General features: G+C 38.2%; 1 protein-coding gene across 1 annotated transcript; it reads left to right on the top strand.

Annotated features, from left to right (window-relative positions):
* The first annotated feature begins 955 nt into the window (after positions 1-955).
* LRIT3 (leucine rich repeat, Ig-like and transmembrane domains 3) lies at positions 956-15,283 on the top strand. The gene is made up of 4 exons (XM_040700476.1): positions 956-983; positions 1,930-2,430; positions 9,948-10,253; positions 11,118-15,283. Exons 1-4 carry the CDS (start codon positions 956-958, stop codon positions 12,218-12,220), a joined length of 1,938 nt encoding a protein of 645 aa, XP_040556410.1. The 3' UTR covers positions 12,221-15,283.
* Positions 15,284-20,000: the final 4,717 nt, after the last annotated feature.

Here is a 20,000-nt window from a genome sequence, read left to right as displayed (position 1 = left end):
CCTCAGCCACTGTGACTTTGTGCAGCTACAGTTACTCCGTTGCTTGGGTTCTTTTTTCTCCTAGGGTCTCTAGTGATGGTTTGACAGAGCACCACTTTAAGCAATGCAGTCATTTGAGAAAGCTAAATGTTAATTTTATTAATATTTGTGAAATGTGTGGTGTAATTTTTTTTTGAGGTCCTCCAAAATGGTGGGAAAGAAACTTTTTAGAAAGTACATTTTAAGTCTGACCGTGTGAGATATAATTTAACAGGATTCTGAGTACAATTTTCACCAACAGATTGTTCGTTTCTACCATTTTATTTTGGTGTTACTGTGTGTGCGTACATCCAAAGTGTGGCTTTGCAGCGTGGAGCTGTTGTTTACAATGTGTGTGTTATTGGTAAAAACTGTCTTTATAGGGTTTTCTTTTTTTTTTTTTTTTTGAAAGTTTTAGAGCCTAGGCTTCCCATTAATTTGTACTTTTCAGTAATAAAGTAAATGCCATACAATGTCTTCTTGCTGTACTCGCTTTATTCCCAGAACCTTGGAACACTGCATGGACAGTAACTCATGCACTGCCCCTCAGGAGGAGCAAATACATGTTTTACTATATACTAACCATACAACAAGTGCGTATTAAAATAGCCTGGAAACATGCTGTGTAGAACTTGACACAGTGTGGTGTTGTGACATGAGAAAGAACAAGCTGGTTTAGCAGATCCCTTTCAGGATACATTTGAAGGTTAAGCAACTAAAGATCTCAGCTAATCTGATGTAATCTGCTGTTACTAAATGGATGTCTGCATTCACATTCGTAGCATGCTGCACATGCATGTGTATGAATAAAGTCTTCAGTTTTTTTGGTGTCAGTTGTGCAGGGAGGAAGCCATGTCTATGCTTTTTTACTTATACCTCATAATGAGCATTTCTGAAGTGCGTGGTTTTTGTCCTTCGCAATGCACTTGTGTTTACCATGGCAGAAGTGATGGCACTGGAACAAGGTATGCATTTCATTATTTCTTATACCAGTGGGTTTATAAGGAAAAGGACTGAGGAAACTGGAAATAACATTCTCACATATGTTGCAAATTAGTTTATCATGGTTACTTTGAAATTATGGCATAATTGATGTTAGTATAACATAGCTAACAGTCTTCCTGAATCAGAGCAGATGGCCTTTATGTTTTGTTTTAATGGCTTTGTGCTTAACAATAGCTACTCTAAATCTTCATTTTCACTGTAGAAAGTAATTTCTGACCCTTGTTTTTCCTACTACTGTAATGACCTTTCTATTTCCTCAAACTATTTATCTACTGTAAAGTGATTCTGGTTTAAATAAATACAGTAGTTTCTTTTTTCCTATATTCACGGGGAAGTAATAATTTTTGGTAATAAAAATTAGGTTAATTGGAGATTACTGTGTCAATTTTGGGAGATACTGTTTCAGCTACTTATTGTCAAGGCGTATCTAGTATAAAATGATAGGATGAGAAAGCAAATCTGTAGAATGTAGAGGAAAAAAATGGAGTAAATTAAAGATAGTTTCTAGAGAGGAGAGGACTCTTTAAACTGATGCATGCAAACGGTATATGCAAAAGAAAGGGAAACTTCCTGATTCCTGAGAATACAGAGGAATCTCATTTCACTGAAATCAATAGGAACAGGAAGTTCTATAGAATCTCTAAAAAGCAGATTGCTCCTGCCTAGACACTACAAATAAGGCTAGCAGTCTTCCCTTTTGAGAAATACGCTGGGATTTTCAATTCTCAGTCTATTCTGAGAACTAGGAAGGTGGTGCTTGCATGCTTTGGAATAAAGCAAATCTAAATTTCATATAGAAATATTTTCTCTTTAGAAAATTCACATTCGTCTTTTTAAATTCTGATGTTAATGTGGAAGTTAATAGCATTTCAATCTGAAGTACAACTTTCTGATAAAGAAATGCAGATCTCTTTCTTTCTGGTGCTAGGTCTGTGCTCTGTAACGACCCTGACATGTTTGAGATCCCCGTGAACGTTCCTGTGGATACTGTAAAACTTCGTATAGAAAAAACTGTCATACGAAGGATTCCCACTGAAGCCTTTTACTACCTAGTAGACCTCAAATATCTGTGGGTAACTTACAACTGCGTAGCCAACATTGATATCAGCAGCTTCTATAACCTGAAACAACTGCATGAGCTCCGGCTGGATGGAAATCTTATCTCGACTTTCCCTTGGGAGTCTCTGGCAGAGATGCCCAACTTGAGGACTCTCGATTTGCATAACAATAAGGTGACCAGCATTCCAGCCGAGGCTGGCAGGTACCTGAGGAACCTCACCTACCTGGACATCTCCAGCAACAAGCTTACCACCTTGCCCTCGGACCTGATGGACATTTGGCCACCCTTCTCAGAAGTCATCCCTCCCAAGAGCACGGACATTCTGGCAACTCAGAGAGTCATTTTGGGTATGTTAAGGACCTTCTCTCATTCCTTATTAAAATGTACCGAAAGGTTAAGTGAGGGTGAGACAGGCCTTAGGTTCAGGAGGGTTCTAGTACAAGTCATTCTTCTGGCTTGCTCTGCAATTTATCTGTTCGTCTGTCATCTATCTGTCCATCTATTTTCTGCTGTTGATAGAAAAATATATAGGAAATATATATAGTGACCTTCATGTATATTGTTATCTCAGGGTTATCAAAGTATGTGAAATGTACTGGATTCCTATTTCCTTATGAAATATTCAATATCCAGATAAATGAGGGACTTCCAAAAATTGTGCTTCTGAGGACAGTGCCCTCATCACTGAATGCGGCTGCAAACACAAGTGTGTCCACTTGCAGCTGTTTTTAGCAGTAACTTGCAAACCAGGTGAGTAGCTAGAGTAGATGCTTTATAGAAAGCCTGCTCTGAAATACATTAGCCTCCCCATGACTCATGTTGACCCTGCATTGTTCTAAAGCTGACGTTTCTGCCAATTCACATTGTGAGTACCAGAAGAAGAATAAGGATCCCTGATACACACAGTGTCACAGTGCTTTTTTATAGTATTTAAAGTGAGCATTTAAGAAGAGCTTGGCTGGGTTCTCATTGTTCATAGTTTTATTCTCTCTCTCCAATTTCTTTTAGACCATGACATCAGGTTTTTTGTTTTGTTTTTTTTGTGTGTGTGACCTTGTGCTCTATCAAGTTTTTGTTCCCTTTGTAGCCTTGCAGGTAACCATTTACCATTTGCAGTTTTGGGTCCATTGACAGCTTTCTTGTTTGTCACTGTATAAGTGCATGTTCTGGTGTTTTTGTAATGCAGTGCAGCAGTGGAAGGGAAGAAAACCAGCACCAGGTGAATACCTGGCTTCCCGTAATCTAGCTGCAGGAGTTTGTTACCCGCTGATAAAGACCCTCTGTGCATTGTGCTGCCCAGTAACTCCACCTTCTTGATCTGAAGCCATTATTAAGCATTCATTTGTTCACCTGCTTTGTTTTACAACAAAGTTTGATCTGAAGCTCTCATTCAGATGAGGCTGTAAATAACTTCATAGATGAAAGTAGGCTGAATGATTACATGCATGGTAACTGTAAGTTTGCAGCTTTCAAAGGAACTTGGTTGATTTGGGATTAAAAAAAAAAAGCAACACAAAAAAAACCCTGTAAAATTAAGTCCGCTCAATACCCCATACTGAAGGCAATAACATGGGAGCTGAATGGGCTAGGTCTAATCCTCCTGATGATGTCCTCATGTGGGAATCCCAGAGGTTATTCAGTTGCCTTTGCTTACCTAGCCCTCATTACTACTACTTAGTGAATAAATAAACAATTATAAAAAACCAAACCTATACACTTCCCCCCCCTTTCCCTTTAGCTCTCCCCTTTCTCCCTTTCTTGCCATCTGCACTCCTCATTGATGCACACACTTTGCTTGCCTCCTTCAGTCCTGGTAAACCCTCTGAGACCAACACTGACTTTTCTAGCAACATAGGATGTGACCTTTGGATCATTTTCATTTATGAACTACAAGTGGGCACAGATCTGCATAGAGGGATGTGCAGTGGGTTCAGAGCCTTGCTTCTCCTTTCTTTTTTATGCTCTGAGGGACGCTGCGTGCAGTCACTGTATATTTCAATATGAGAATGTAGATCTGTGGATAGTACTTGCTCTGTGTTGTGCTGAGGAAATTTACCTTAGGTAAGCTGTGGGTAATGTACTGAATTTTCATTTCTGGACAGCATAACCTTCTTATGACTGTTTCATTGCAGGCAAACAATGCTTGCTGTATAAGAAACTCTATAGTGAATCAGAAAATGCTCTTTTTCTTTGTAGATCAGTAAGTGGAGTGCTTTTTATGTAACCAATCATTTTCACAATTTTGTTTCCACTTGGTGTTAGCTTTATTATCTGTAATACTGCAGCTTGCAAAATTGCAGTTAGGCCACCCATACCTGTTGCCAGAGGGTCATTCTTTGGTCTCTGTTGGACTGTTGTGAAGCAGTCAGTTTTTAGGAATGAGTGGTTAAAAGAGACAAGAAAGATGCCCTAGGAGTTGAGGTGCCTTTATATTGCTCCAGCCATAGGAGATGCTGGCTCAGAACAGTGAGAGTAAGATGTGCTCTGTGACATTATTTCCCTTCTGACACCCCTTGTGCTGGATATTCCAGCAATATTCCATTGATGCCCTTCCTCTCCTCTGAGGCAGAATAAGGATTACAGAAATAAGGGACCAGGAAGGATTTCAGAAAGGCCTCTGGCCTGCTGGAATGCAGATCTAGATGAACTGAACTCTGCCTACCCTTTGGCTAAGAGGTGGGCCACTCCAGAGCCTTCCCTGGCAACCTCCAGTGCTTGTCTTTCAATACAGTGAGAAAGTTCCTCTTAATACCTAACCTCAATCTCCCTTACTGCAAACTAAGCTGATTAAGCTGATCAAGTATTGTCCTACATGAGATGAACACGCAGAAAAACTTATTGCCTTCTCTTACAATAACCTTTCATACATTTTCCTTCCCTGACGGCCTTTTGCTTTCTTAGCTGGTTACACTATTTCTTTCAGCTGTTTCTTATAGACTATGAGTTTTTTTCATTTCCTACCATATTTGCTGGTTCTCTTTGGACACTTTTTTATGGAAGGGGAGGAGTGGGAGGGAGCAAGTGGGCAAGTAGGGGAGGAAAGGTTTTCTCTTTAAATGCGATGCCCACAGTTACACACAGAACTCATTTTGATGCTCAAGAGTGGTGCTCTGCAGGAGCATTCAGTCTGGCCCACATACCTACGTGTAATGGGTACTGCAGCCAGAGCACTGCTAGAAGCTGGAAACTGAAGCAAATAAATGCTGTTTTTGTCTAGTCAGGAAAACAGCAGTCAGATACTACTTAGTAAGTACTTATGGCTCGCTCATCTTCTATTTCTGGCAAAACAAGATTGTCACTTGTATTTAATTAACAACATCAACAACAGCAAAGCCATGAATTCATTTGTGCAAATGTATTTTTTTTTTTAACACCAGGAGGCAATTTTTTCTGGAATGTCTTGACTGAACATCAAGAGAGTTGCATGTAAGAGAAAGTTCAGGTTCCCCATGTTCACTCTGAGGCTTCTTGGAGAAGCCAAAATGACTGGCAGATTAGTATATCTCCTTATGCCAATTCATAGTTTCTGTCCTGCAGGTTTCATTGCTCCCCACTGCGTGATGTTCCTCAATGTGTACGCTATGCTATGTGAAGGGGGATCAGGGGATGATTCCTGGCCTGTGGCTGAATGGTTCTCTCTGTCTCACATCCTCAGAGTGCAAAGCCAGCTCTCTTTTTTTTTTTTTTTTTAAACCTGGTTGGCTGTTCAACATTTTGCAAGTTTTGACCATTGGTTTTCTGCAGCTATAGTGTCTCTAAAATGTAAGCGAGTGGGTGGGGGTGTCTCTTTCTCAGCTCAAGCTGTCTGAATTAAAGAGAGAATCCAACTATTGTGCTTTTGTACTATGAAATAATATGTATGTTATATACCTGATGGGCTGGCAGGTACTGCAGGATGGTTTTGAAGGCGGAAAGCCTGCTGTACGTATGCTGGGGGAATGAATAGGACAGAGGGAATCATCCTTGATGTGATCTCATCCAAGCTCCCATCAGGAAGAAGTCTCTGGAGGGTGCACAGCTCCTGGCTTTGTCTTGGGGAGTACACTTTGGAACAGTTCAAAACAGAGCTGTAGAATGAGCTGACAGTTAAACAGTGGAAACAATAAAGGAACCAGTGTGTGAGTTCAGCTGGCCCTATCTTGGTTAGCATTGGAGCTTTAACCTAATACTTTGATCCAAATCACAGCTAAGTTTCAGCACTGGCTGCCGTACAGAGATTAATATTGCTGGCGTGAATGATGGTAGCAGCATTTTCCATATGGAAAATTACATCTAGCGAGTCACTAAGAGGAACAGAGGAGTCCAGGATTTGACAGAGTGGCAGTAAAATGAAATCTTGCCTCTGTTGCTTGTAGAAATGCCAAAAATTTGAAACGCAGCAGGTCCATTGGGTTCCCACTGGTTGTGCTGGGCTGTGAGGTAGATGCTGCTCTTCCTGAAACTTCACACTAGCTATTAGTGTGTAGGAAGCACTGGGACAGAGTGAGGGAAGTAGAGTTTACTGTTTAGATCCATGGGTCAAAATTTTGTAGCTTCAGTCAAAAGAGAGTATTAGGGTAGGTTGGTTGTTTTGATGTTGTTTTGATGAATATTTCCATCAACCCCAAACTTGATTATTTCATGTACTACCATTTTGCAGCAACAAGTTATGGTCTAAGACCAGCTACTGATTTACAAAGGAAATTTTACTCATAGCTATTTCAAATGCTAAAAGTCTATGCTGATATGGTGTGGGAAATCCTGTTTACTGAGAAGACTGCAAAAATATGCATGCATAGATGCACACATACATGAACTTGCCATTAAACATACAAACATGCGTATAAATGTGTGAAAGTAAACTTCAAATATGCTAAATCTAGAATAAAGCAAGTTTTTGGTTTTTTTTTTAATAGAGTATTTTATAAACCTTATTTAATTTTGACATACACTGCATTGGTATATTGCAATGCAAACATATTTATCAGTGTTAGCTTTGCTTTGGTTAATATTTCTCTCTCAAGTCAATAGGCTTCCTCAATATTTCTTCAAAAGAGGCCGGGATTTATAAGTATTTAGTGTTCCATTAGGTATGTATACCACTGAAGACTTATTAATTTTAAATTCTCTTCTTAGGAATTTATTTTCCTGAGGGAATTGTACCACATCCTTTATTAAAGCTCCCCATTTCTTCTAGTTTCTTCAACTTGTACCTTTTAAGAAATCTTTTCTTTATTCTTTCTTATGTTCCTTCTCACTTTTACCACCTTGTAAACACAATTTGTTAAACTTCAGAAGTTTACATTCCCATTTCTGTTCTCTTCAATAGCTAACTGAAGTGTAACCAATTTCAGTGTGTTATCCTTGCATCTAAGTGCTTTCATCTTTTTATTTTGGGTATTCATATGACTTGATGACTTACAATGGCTCCGCAAGTTTACTGCAAATAAAGTGAGTACTGCCAGGTATCGGCAAGATGCAAGTAAATAGAAAGGATGAGCCACAGAAGTAAGGGAGTAACTCCCCTAGCTGTGTAGGTATTATCTGTATGTATATCCTGCTTCTTCAGTCAGTTCCTTTGGACACTGTGACAGATGGGGGAGATAAGGTGATGAACTGAAATAACTCCTTTGCACTGAAATACAGAAGTAGAGATTCCTGTGGGACTGCCGCTTTCTTCAGCCACTGAAACCAGGCCTTCAGAACAATCTGAGACAATCAAACCTGTGTCCTGGACTAGACTGAACAACCACCCAATCTAATGGCTTTTCTTCACCGTTCCTCCTATTTCGCCTGTTTCATTTAGTCTGTTTAGGTTGTAACATCTTTAGTTCTCCTCTTCAACAATGGGAGAATGTGAAAGCCGTGTATTTATATATTTGAAAGTCTTTTCGAAGTAGTATTAGAAACAATAATAAATCCATCCTTTCCTGCACTGAAGCTTGCAGGAAACAGAAGGTAGCATAAGATATATGTTTAGTATCATTTTGCATAGAGGCTGTGCATTTTGACATTATTTAGTACAGAGGGACTGTTGGCGGAGGGCTTGTTTCCAGGGGGTCTTGATTCCCTTCTTATACCTTTGGGGGAATTGCATTTTCAAATACTCCTACAGTCCCTTCTGCTTGAGATGGTAGGAAAAATTAACCGCTTACAAGCAAATGAGAATAAAAAAATAAAGGAATATTATTCCTAAGTACAAACTAAGGTTGTCTAAATTAAAAGTACAAGTAGGTAGATGCATATTCTTAATTGGGCAGAGCTTTTATGAGGAAACAGTTGATGTGCTTCGGCATATGGCAAACAATCCGATGATATCACTTTTGCTTGTAAATACATATTTGAGTTTCAAAGAAAATTAGTTTTACATTTTGGAGTTTCTTTTTTTTTTTTTTTTCTTAAAGTAGCACTGTTGCTGGTAAGATTTCCTTGATTTCTCCATTCCTGAGGGCAGTAGGTGGTGAATAGATACAAAATCTCTTGTGTCTGAAAGGGGTGAAATTGGATTGTGATGTCAAAGTCAGGGAATCTCTTCAGGTCAAGTCTTGTTTTAAAAACAGGGATTAATCAGGGTTTATCACTATTTTAGCCAATCACAGCTATGGTGCTTAAAATAACCTAATCTCGGTCAGGTGATGAAAGGAACTAGTAGTTAATTATTCATATACTCTTTCATCAAAAGGTTTCTTCCAAAATGGAAGGCAGATTTTTTTCCCATTTGCTGATGTGATAATTCCTAAAAACACATGCTGAGAAATACTGGTAGGTGTTTAATTGTTTTTCTTTTAATTGTGAGTTAGTTGACATGACTTGTCTGTTCTGCTAGTCAGTAAATTCAATAGTGAGCAACTCTTGCATACCATCCTTCATTTCAGTCTGTGAGTTCTGTTTATTGCTATAGCTAGAAGAAAATAGAAAAGTTATGCCCAAAAGTACAAATCAAGGGAGAAAATATTTGAACTCATGGGTGATACACTGCAGTTTTTTACCTGGTAAAGTGAGTGTTGCTTTGTTGAGGTCAACATAGTAATGGACACCACCTGATGATTTAGACACATTTCTCAGAAGGGGCTATTCTGTTTTGTCCTAATAACTTCACCAAGTTGGGAAGCCTCCCATTCAAAGATCTTAGAAGCAAATGTTATAGCCTATAACAAAAGAAGAGACAGTATACTTCTATGCCATCGTAAAAATCATTGTAACTGTCAGCTTTTCCCAGGATCCTTCCCATTCTCCTCTATTCTTTTATATTTGAATACGTTTCCAAGACTGTCATAAATTAAACCCAGATTTCTAAGAGTATTGGTATGGCTCAGAGCCAGATAAGAATGTTGTTGGTCTAGAGTTTTTTCTCCTTAGCCCATATCCTTTTGTTCTGTAGGCAGAGATGTTGGTGTAAGCTCTAACCTCCCTCCATCATGTTCTCTGCAAGCATAGAACAGGGGTCTGAGAAGATCAAACTGTAAGAGCCCAAAGAAGTACCAAAAGCAGAGGAGGGGGACAGGGTGCAGAAACTCTGAGAAGCTCTCTCCAGAAGCCACAGACAGGTGAAAATGTGTCATCACTCTTAAGATATCTTTTCAAAGTGTTTTTTTCTTCCTAGATAAATAGCAAAGTTAAGCAAAGGTAACACCAATTTATTACTGTGCTCCTGCAAATTTATGTGAAGACTTAATAAGTATTTTTAGTCTTTTCACCTCTGCAAAAAATTCCCTCCCAGTCATCTAACAAAGGAGAACAGTAGAAAAATATTAACTCAGAATAGTCCCGTGGTTCTTCTTGATTGTACTTGATGGTAGTCATATGTCATACTGAAATCACAACATTAGAATGTTGCCTGACAACACTTTTTTTCTGTTTGTTTTCCTACTCTTTCTCTCTTCAGGTTTGCAGGACAACCCATGGTTTTGTGACTGTCGGATTTCAAAGTTAATTGAATTTTCCAAAATTGTGGACAACTCAATCGTACTTCTTGACCCACTGGTTACTTGTAGTGGACCGGAGAGCTTGGCAGGGATCTTGTTCCAGAGAGCTGAGTTAGAACAGTGTCTTAAGCCATCTGTGATGACATCAGCAACCAAAATCACCTCCCCACTGGGAAGCAATGTTCTGCTACGCTGTGATGCTACTGGATACCCAACACCGCAGCTTACTTGGACTAGGTCAGACAATATACCAGTGAACTACACAGGTATAATAGCTCTTTTATAGAAATAGCCCTTTTATAGGACATGAGAGAGTCTGAAATCGCTGGGTTTCCTGTGCTTTGAGATCATTCTTATTAGTGACAGTGGACTAGGTATTGCACCATTCTGGCAGTTGCATCCATGGAACTGCTGTTAGGAAATTCTTTCTCCGGGTTCAACAGGTTGTTCTGATTCTGTTTGTGGTCTGTAATAAGAACTCTGTGTGTCTGTTTGTGTGTGTATGAAAATGGATGAAGGAGGGAAGAATGAAGGAAAAACAGAAGTTAGAATAGTTGGGTAATAATTCAGAAGCTGAGAAGCAGAAAGGAGAATTCATTACTGAAATCTCCTTTTTCATTGGAAATCTTTGTGATAACAGAAAAAGCTAGTGAGGCTATAACTGAGCAACTTAAAACATAGCACTGTAAATGTGGGGTTTTCAAAAAAACGTTCTCTTATTTGCAAATGTTTACTGCTTATTTGTGTGCCCACCTTGAATACTAAAGAGACCACGATTATCTAATATCATTCTTGCTGTAATGTGCTATGGTACATCACTGTGCAGTAGTATCCAAAAAAAAAGTTTATTGTTAATGGCAAGTAGCTAACAGTTACCTTAACTCTTAGTTCTGAAGAGAGTAATAGTCGTAGGTATTGAAGTACCTTATGACAAAGGTAACTTCTGACATTTTTTTAAATAGCTGTTGTGTTCAGTGTCTCTTGAAGTCGGGGAGACCTTTTTCATTTTTAATACATATGCTTCATTCTGATAGAAATAATTTCAGAGGGGAAAAAAAAAAGGTAATCTAATGATTACTTTCTCTTTTAGTTCCTTTTTATAATATTTTATTCTTTACGTTTTCTTGTAGTAATTCAAGAAACACCTGGAGAAGGTGTCCGATGGTCCATATTAAGCTTGACAGGGATTTCATACAAGGATGCAGGCGAATACAGATGTAAAGCAAAGAATTTAGCAGGAATGTCAGAAGCTGCTGTTACTGTCACAGTGGTTGGTGTTGTTACTACAACTGTGTTGCCACAGAAGTATGGAAGGAAGCAGGAGGCTGAGAGACAGAATACCACACTGGAGGAATCCAAGAAGGAGCCTGAGAGAACAACCACACCTCTTCTCACCACATCAACCACCACAGCACAGGTTACTACTGAAAGATCAACAAATGCCAGGGTTACTGACAAGAAGCAATCCAGGTCCATGGCTGATGGAAAGAAAAATTCAAAGACAGTGACAAATGGAAACAAAAAGCAGACTGGGGACATGAGGAAGAAAGGTGAGGAAGCAAAGCAGACTGAGGAGATGAGCAAGAAAGGTGAGGAGGCTTCACTTAAGGCAGCAGCTACAGCTGAGCAAAATGTTACTGTGATGGACCTAAGGGTGATCACAGAAACAGATGAAAGAGTGACCTTGACTTGGAAAACTGTCAATGCCTCAAGCAACACTGCGGTGACTGTGTTATATTCAAAGTACGGAGATGAAGAGATGTTGCCTCTGAGCACGGATTCTAGCAAAAACAAAGTCACAATTGATGGTTTGCAACCTAGTACTCAGTACATGGCATGCGTTTCACCCAAAGGAGTGCCCCCTACAAAAGAGCAATGCGTTATTTTCACTACTGACATGTTAAATGATGAAAGCAACTCTCAGTTTTCTATTCTGATAATGGGCAGCAGTGCAGCATGTGTAGTTGTTTTACCTTTGATAATTTTCTTACTCTACAAAGTTTTAAAACTTCATGTGAAACCCAAAGCTCCTAAGGAAGCTGACCTTGCAAAAGAAACTTATGTGAAATTTGAAACACTCTCTCTCAAGCCTCGAGCGGTGAACGCAGGAGGAGAGCTCTGGGCAAGAAGGTACACAGATGAGTCGGAAAGACTTCTCCTTTGTTCTAGATCAAGTATGGATTCTCAAATGACCTTCAAAAGTGAAGGCTCTAGGTCTGAGTATCTCTGTTGAACATGGGTGAGGATGGAGGAGATGGAATACACAGTGGGTAAAATTATCCAACATGATGATACTGCATCGGGAAGCAGGTTAGTGTCAGGTGGTGGTCAGAATATATCATCTGATGTCATGGACCCTACCAGATGGGTAGAGTGGTGGATAGGAGAGGGAACTGAAGATTTTCTTTTTTTTCTTTCCTTTTTTTTTTTTTTTGGTACATTTGTGACTTTGGATACGAAGGAATGGCATTCTTTGAAAGATTAAAAATAGCATGAAATGGTTACTTGCTTAAAGATCTTCTGCTTTAATTAAAACATCATTGTTTCCTCTCATTTAACTGTATGATGTGCTCATTGTGTGAATTGAACATTATCACAACTTTCATAAAAAAATGTATTTAAAGATGATAGGAAAAAAGCTTAAAACTTTTTTTTTTTGAAGTTGAAGCTGTTGTTTGTAAACTGTTTGTAAACTGTATAGAACTGGAGGTGATCCTAAGTAGCTGCAATTTATGGACTCTTGAGAGCTACAATATACATCATATTGTCATTTTGGAAATGCTATGGTGAAAGAGCTTCTATAATGTTCTGATTCTTGGATAAGATATCATTATGAGTAACTCTGGGAGTGATACTGTATATTGATACTGTAAATTTACAGCAAATGATGTTATTACAAAATCCCAGCCTTAGAATTTGCTTGCATTCATGTGGCTATATACCTCATTTTCAGAAATCTCTGTAGAGAGAATTTTATGGCGTTTTGTAACACAAAACACAATGTCACATAGCAGTATATTACATAGATATTACACAGTATTATGTACTACACTGGAGTAGTGTAGTATATTTTGAGATACATTAGGAGAAGATCTTGTCCTCAGGCCATGTTGGATGCCTAATGAAGTTTAATGAGCATAATCAAATTAATTGTGAGAATGCTTCCCAATCTTCAGAAAATCCAGTGTTAGTAATAACAATGAATGTAGAATTACCTGTTACTAATAATAACAGTCTACTCTGAAGCTGTTTTTTCAATACCTGAAGTAAATAACAGAACTGCATTGTTTAAGGTTTGGGTATTATGGTTATAATAACACGTGAATTAGGAATCACATTTTTTCCTAAAAATGGAAACTGTACTGTTTTCTTGGACCTTTTTATACCTGGAAGAACTGTTTACTTTGCTTGGAAACTGGAAATCCTCTCTTTCCAAAGCAAGAAACTTTACCTAGCAGCTACAAACCAAAGTTTAGTTAATAACATTCAAACTAGTGGCATTTCTTAGTGTCATTAGTACAGCATTAAATTTTACCCACTGGAATGTTGGAGAGCTTGCCTTGTTTAAAGCATAGGCTGATGAGGATAACTATTTGTCATAAAAGCAATGTAAATAAGATCATGGCAGAAAATAAACGTACTCAAAAATTTTCGTAGCATCTCTGTCAGGGCTTCATAGTCAGGGATAACAGGACCCATGTCTGAAACTAAGGGAGCTATGCAAAGGAAGCAAGTGAGAGATTCAGAAGTGCAACATTACTTTACCTGCATGTGCTTTTAGAATTGACCTTGTTGTTTCTTCTCTTACTAGTATGTGTGGTTAAAAAGTGATCTGTCTTCTTCCATGGATAATTTTGATTTCAATGAAAATATTTTTAATTTTCTGAGTGGGATATTTTGAATTGGATGTGTGTTTTTTATTTGGCATTTTTTAAGGGAAGTAGTTTATTGTGTCAAAAACATAGTTTGTCTGAAAAGATATTTGAGATAAAGTTTAACAAGATCTAATGTGTGAACTTGAAGTCTTATGCTATTTGCCTTCTATTCTCCATATAGATGTAGAGTCAACAGCTCTCACTGAAGGTTTTCCCAATGAAAAACCACTGTTTTTCATTAATAAGAGTGATTATTTTAACCTTTACTTTTTAATTCCTGGAGAACATTTGATTTTAGCTTTCAAAGCTCTGTGAGAAACCTGAATCTAATTCTAGAGTGATTTTCACATGCTGTGTCAATGTACCAGATTGTGGTAGCACAAAGCTTATTTGAGAGAGCTCAATTGCAAATGTGAAACGTGTTGGTTTGATTAATCTTTGAGGAATTAATATGTTTTAAAGTTAGGAATGAGTTAGGTCCATGAGTGCTATCAGTATATTGAAGACGAAGTGTACTGTGAAAGGCGTGTTTGTTTGTTTGTTTTTAAAGAAACACCAAATACATTATTTTTTAACACACTTCCTGAAACAATGAAGTTATATAACCTGAACATGTATCTATACCTCATATCAAAACTTCTGATGAAGAATTTAGATAGGAATTGAGTGCATGGTAAAGATGTGCACTCTGCATTACCCAGGATTGGTGTAATTGAAGAGCTGAAGAAGTACTTCTTGGAACAAATGAAAGTTCATATACTGTAAATTCTTAAGATTCATAATAGAATCATTATAAGATAGATTTTTGTTACCCATAGTCTATTTGTCTAGTGTCTTTTGAAATGCAGTGCTGAGTGAATCATCATGATGAACAGTGAATGACTGCAACCTATGGTTGGCCAGAAGGAGTCTTTGGAGAAGATTTGACCAAAGTTTATGTGCGGCCTTTCATATGTTTTTGCACTTTGTTGGCTCAATTCATCCATTGTTTCACCAGAAAGGTTAGAAACCTTCTTATACATTACCTGCAATGAAATAACTGAACTGCATTCCAAGTAGGTCCAATTTTTACTTGAAAATTAAAAGAGTCTCTGCACTCATTATAATTAAACACAATCCTATCTTCAATGTGCACTTACTAAGCCAAACTTTAAAGACATGTTTTAGTCCTTGCTGTTGCCCACACTAGATTTTATATTCTTTGCACTACTGTAAAAGTCTCATACTTGTCCCACGTGGGGGATTAGGAAAGAGGACTATTTCATGTTTACTGTGAAAATGTCTGTAATAGCAAAACCGTATATATTTGGGCTTACTTGATAGACTAAGGAAAGGATGTTTTAAACTCATTACCTTTTCAATGATGTAATTACAGTAGTAGTTGTTTTGATGTGAAAATAAAGCACTGTTTTTATATGTGACCATGTACTTGCCTGACCCTTTGTTGCGTTGTTGGTGTATTTTTAGTCTTTCCATTCACTTACTCATGCAGTTGTACGAATCCTTTAGAGTCCTCAAACAGCTGTTTCTCAAATCCTTCAAAAAGTAAACTCCTAAACAGATCTCAAAATCATGTTATTGCTTAACTCTCTAGCATTTATTCTCCCAGTTTAATGTCGTTTGATGAATAGGAACAAAATAATGTGAATAGTCTGCTTTGTAAAATTTTCCAGTCCCTAAAACAATTGTACTTTTGTTGAAGAAAAGGGATATTAAGTCCAATACTTGTAAGTACCTTTTTTTTTTCTTTTATTTTCTTTTTCTTTTTCTTTTTTTTTCTGTGAGAACCTGATTTAATTAATGATGCTGAAGTCTAAAGCCTTGGGCTGATCGGATCTGCTTCTGAATCATGTGTCCTGAATTTTATGTTCCTAAGATTTGGCCAAACATTGAAACCTCCAAAATTAACCATCACCATATTTCTTTTTGTTTCATAGCCTGGTCTCCTGCGTTTAAGAAATTACAGAAGGAGAAAGAGGGCAGGTAAACAGCCAGCTATGGGACATGGAAAATTAGATTCATTGAATTTGTAAAATTGAAATTTTATCCTGCTTCTTTGATAGAACATTCTTCTATGTTAGACTAATCCCGCAGTGTTAGGGATAGTGCTAGCTTCAGATTACACATGAATGACATCATCCATGGGTGTTTTCATGGAGCAAACTCTTATATCTTGAGAGACCTCTTTTGGTTTCTCAGTGATTAGTTTAAAAATAAAAAATACTTTTCTACTTCTTGTCCTCTAGTGCAAATGTGGTGTGGTGGTTTCCTTCCTTCTGAAGCAGGAGAGTGAAATCAGAAATTCTAACACTTCTGCCTGTTCTGTAACTCAGACTCATAGATAAGGATCATTTCCACCTTGCAGTTGCAGTGTCTGCTGCCACATCTGCATTACATCAATATATACAAAGCTCTCAATTCCTAGAGATCTCTTCCAATCACTCTGATTTCAGCCTAAAATTTGAGCATAGTTTATTTTAGTAGACTGTCTCTAATTGCTTCTCTACATTAGGAAGGAATCTTCCTAGAGAGATACAGGCTCATTTTTGTGACAAAAAAAAAAAAAAAAAAAAAAAGTTATTCTTTATTTTGCTTGAGCATTCTTTATTCTTTGACAGAGGAGCAGACATTCCCTTTGGATACGGTAATCAGCAGCAGAAACAATGTAAGCCACGTTTTTCACAAGCCAGACAAATAACGTTCTTTGTTTTCGTCAGGCACAACGTTTCAATAGATGTTGTCCAACATTCATATATGGAGTATTTCTTTGTGACAGGAGAATTCATGAGGCAAGATTTGGAGAAAGAACTAATGCAGTTCCTTGTTTATTGATAAGGGAAAGTGACATTTTCTTGAGCTTTCAATGATGATTTAGCTCTACAGATTGTCTGAAACACTTCACATTCAGGCAGAAGTTTAGCTTGTCACAAGTTGATTAAACTTTTCAGTTTCTTATTGCTGAAGATTTGTGTAGAAATGAAGCGTGGATCAAATAATGTGAGAGAAGAAAAAGTGATTCTCAACGCTTATTGACTTTCATAAAGAAATGAGAATTCTTTCAAGGGTTTATCAGCCCTGTGATGCCAAACAAAACCCCACCTAGAGTAATGCATGACTGTATTTTTTTTTAAATGTATATATCTATACATATATGTGTGCATATATACACACATGAAAGACTGGGATAAGAAACAAGAATTTTTAGTATAGTTGCTCATGTTCGAGTCTGCCCTGGAAGAGAGCAACAAATTGGCATATAGATTCTGAAAGTCAAACAAGCTGTGCTGAATGAGAATGCACGAGTAGTGAGGGAAAAAGTCCTACAGGAAACACAGAAGTAAGATTAAGCAGAAAATAAATGCGCTTTACTGAAGAGCACTCAGTTCTCTCAGTCAAGATACTTAATTCACCAGTTTTTGGGCTTACAAAATCACCAATCAGAACTGTAAGGAGGATGAATACTGAGTATGTGTCACTTCCAGTGGAGGATCCAGGATCCATTCTTCAGTGGGATCAAGGGAAATCTGACCTGAGGCATAAAAGACAGTGTTCTTTTACATGATTTGTGCACTGAATTTAATATTAATGCAAATGTCAACTACTCTGTAAAAAGGCTTGTGCACAAGGAACCTAGACTTGGACTGAAGGAAACAAGAAAGAAATTGTCACCTTGAATTTGAAGCTACGTAGATGAGGAGCTGTGTGATTGACACCTTTGCTGTCAAAGGAGCCTCACAGGACTGACAAATGAGATGGTCCATGTGCTAAACCGTTACAGTTCAGATAACTTGTGATTCTTCAAAAGGGCAGAGGGACAGGCCTGGAGGAAGCTGAAGTCAAATATCCCACCTAAAAATATATCTGAAATGCTGAGGTTTCTTCCCCTGATGAATATTCAGAGTAAATTCACAAGAGGTCATATTCTTCTCGAACTGTGTGATGATAAACTTCTGTGGACTGGGGATAAAAATTAGGAAAGGGTTCTGCAAAGATACTCTAAATAACTTACTGACCACTGGCTACTTACTGACTACTGGCATTCAGTGGTGTTCCTAAGCCCACAGTCGTTTCAGCAGATGCCAGCAGTTTGAGAATGTGAAACACTACTCCAGTTACAGTGAGATGAATCCTGTTGCACATTGTTTCAAGCAACTTTCAGACACCAAGAATAAGTACACACAAATAAGGAGAGTGTCTGCCGAGAGGCTGGGCCAAGGGAGAGATTGAGAGGATGCTTCCACACCTCAATAATTTCGGCCTCATGACAAGCAGACAACAAGCCTCTTGCTGCATTGATAGTAACTGTTAGAAAAAAGCACTCCTTACTGTTGAGTTTCAAAACTATCTCAAGAAATGATGATACAGGGAAAGTCTCCAAGGATAACTGACAGCCTATTAGGGAGACCATAGGTGATCAAGATCTTTCACATGGTAAGGAAGCCTGTGCAAATGCTACTGCGTGTTCTCTTAACATCACTGTACAAAGCTGACGTGTGTAAGTAATCACTAATAATCACAGAAAAATAATATTACTCATGATTTTTTTGAGCTGGTCTACATACCCATCAGGAATCTACGTCATATCTGGCACTTGTGCAAGAGCAGGGAGCTCTGTCTGGCAGTTTCATTGCAGTTCCAGCATCCTCAGAGGTCAGCAGTTTGTGAGAAACAGCCGTGCCGGTTGCCATAAAGGTATCATTCACAGAGTTTAACATACCTGTTGCCTCAGTAATGGGGCTGCAGAAAGGTAAAGTGACTGCCACTTACGAGGTAGCATACCATTTCCTTCTTTGGCATTGGCTGACTACCTTTTCTGGTTTTGTGGAAATTCTGCTCCTCGGTAACTCTTCAGGGAGCCATAGAAAAGCAGTTCATTTGGGTTCAGCAGTCAAATCTGAAGAGTATTTCTTCAAACTCTAACCACTTTATCTGAGTGTACAGCTGTCTGAATTTGACCGTGTTTCATGATGGGCCTTGGGGGAACCAGTGTGATGCGAAATATGGACATTACCATTTATCTCTCATGGCTGCAGCTGCAGGAAGAGTTCTCAGCAGCCACACAGCAGTCCAGGCAACCCTTTCTGCCTTAAGCACTTGTAGTTCTTTTCCCTCTTGAATCTTTCTGCACTTACTAGTTTATTCTTCTTCACTTTGTGACAAAAGCACTAATAATAGTGGAATATTTGATCCACACAGTGCTATGACTTGGAGAGTTTTCAGTAACTCATTTCTGACAGTGTAATTGCTTTGCTGGGTAGCAGTGGCTGTTGCTGGTCGAGAACAAGAAACTTTGATATCGATTGCTAATTAATGTATGTTGCTGGGACCTCCACTAGGAACCTGACAGAAAAGAAATGCCCACTTCATATGCTCATGCAATAGCTATGTGTTTGGGACAGGTGTAAAATTACATAGCCTGAAAAACATATCTTGAAACCTTACTCAAATGTCACTTTTGTTTTATCTTTAATTTTGCTACTCTTTAGAAAAATATTAATGTATTAATATTAGTATTTATATTATTTCCAATTACTGGATTTAAAGTACATTATACAGGTTTAAAAAAAAATAATTATGTGTCCCCTGGAGATCATACCATTAAGATATTCTCTTACCAAGGTGTTGATCTGTTTTGGTTTCTGTGGGAGAAAAAGGAAATATGCTTATTTCCCCATATGGGGATGGGCAAGAATCTCTCTTTCACAGGGTATGCCAAACTAAGTGGAATTTGATTGCAGTCATTGGAAATTTGCCATTGATTTCAGTTAGCTCAGGATAAGTTTCTCCTTAGCGTCTGAATGCAAAGAGCTGTCACTCTGAGTATTTAAGCCTGGAATGTGAAGATGAGCCTGTGATCCAAGAACACTTGAGGAGAGTCCCTGCCCCTGGCCCGTGTGTTTTGCAATGATGAGCATCTAGGGGGCACTGAGAATTGATGCAGGAATTGCTGACTTTGACCTCTATACCAACATCTGTGCGGTAGGTGCTTCTTTAAGTCTGCCTAGACATATGTAGATGATATTGCAGTTTTACTAGTTGCCCCAGGTGTTTTAAGTATTTAGATTTCTTCTGGTGATGCATGCTGCCTTGACAAGCTGCCTAGTTCTAAATAAAACAGCCAAACGAAAGAGAGGTTTC

Source organism: Gallus gallus, chromosome 4 (genome assembly GCF_016699485.2).
Source record: "Gallus gallus isolate bGalGal1 chromosome 4, bGalGal1.mat.broiler.GRCg7b, whole genome shotgun sequence".
Classification (NCBI taxonomy): Eukaryota; Metazoa; Chordata; class Aves; order Galliformes; family Phasianidae; genus Gallus; species Gallus gallus.
Note: the sequence above shows the minus strand (reverse complement) of the source record. Positions and strands in the feature narration are given on the sequence as shown.

Coding starts and splice junctions, on each gene's coding strand:
- LRIT3 (XM_040700476.1), top strand. CDS start 956: ATGGCAGAAGTGATGGCACTGGAACAAG. Junction 984..1,929: donor AGTGATGGCACTGGAACAAG/GTATGCATTTCA, acceptor AAAGAAATGCAG/ATCTCTTTCTTTCTGGTGCT. Junction 2,431..9,947: donor AACTCAGAGAGTCATTTTGG/GTATGTTAAGGA, acceptor TTCTCTCTTCAG/GTTTGCAGGACAACCCATGG.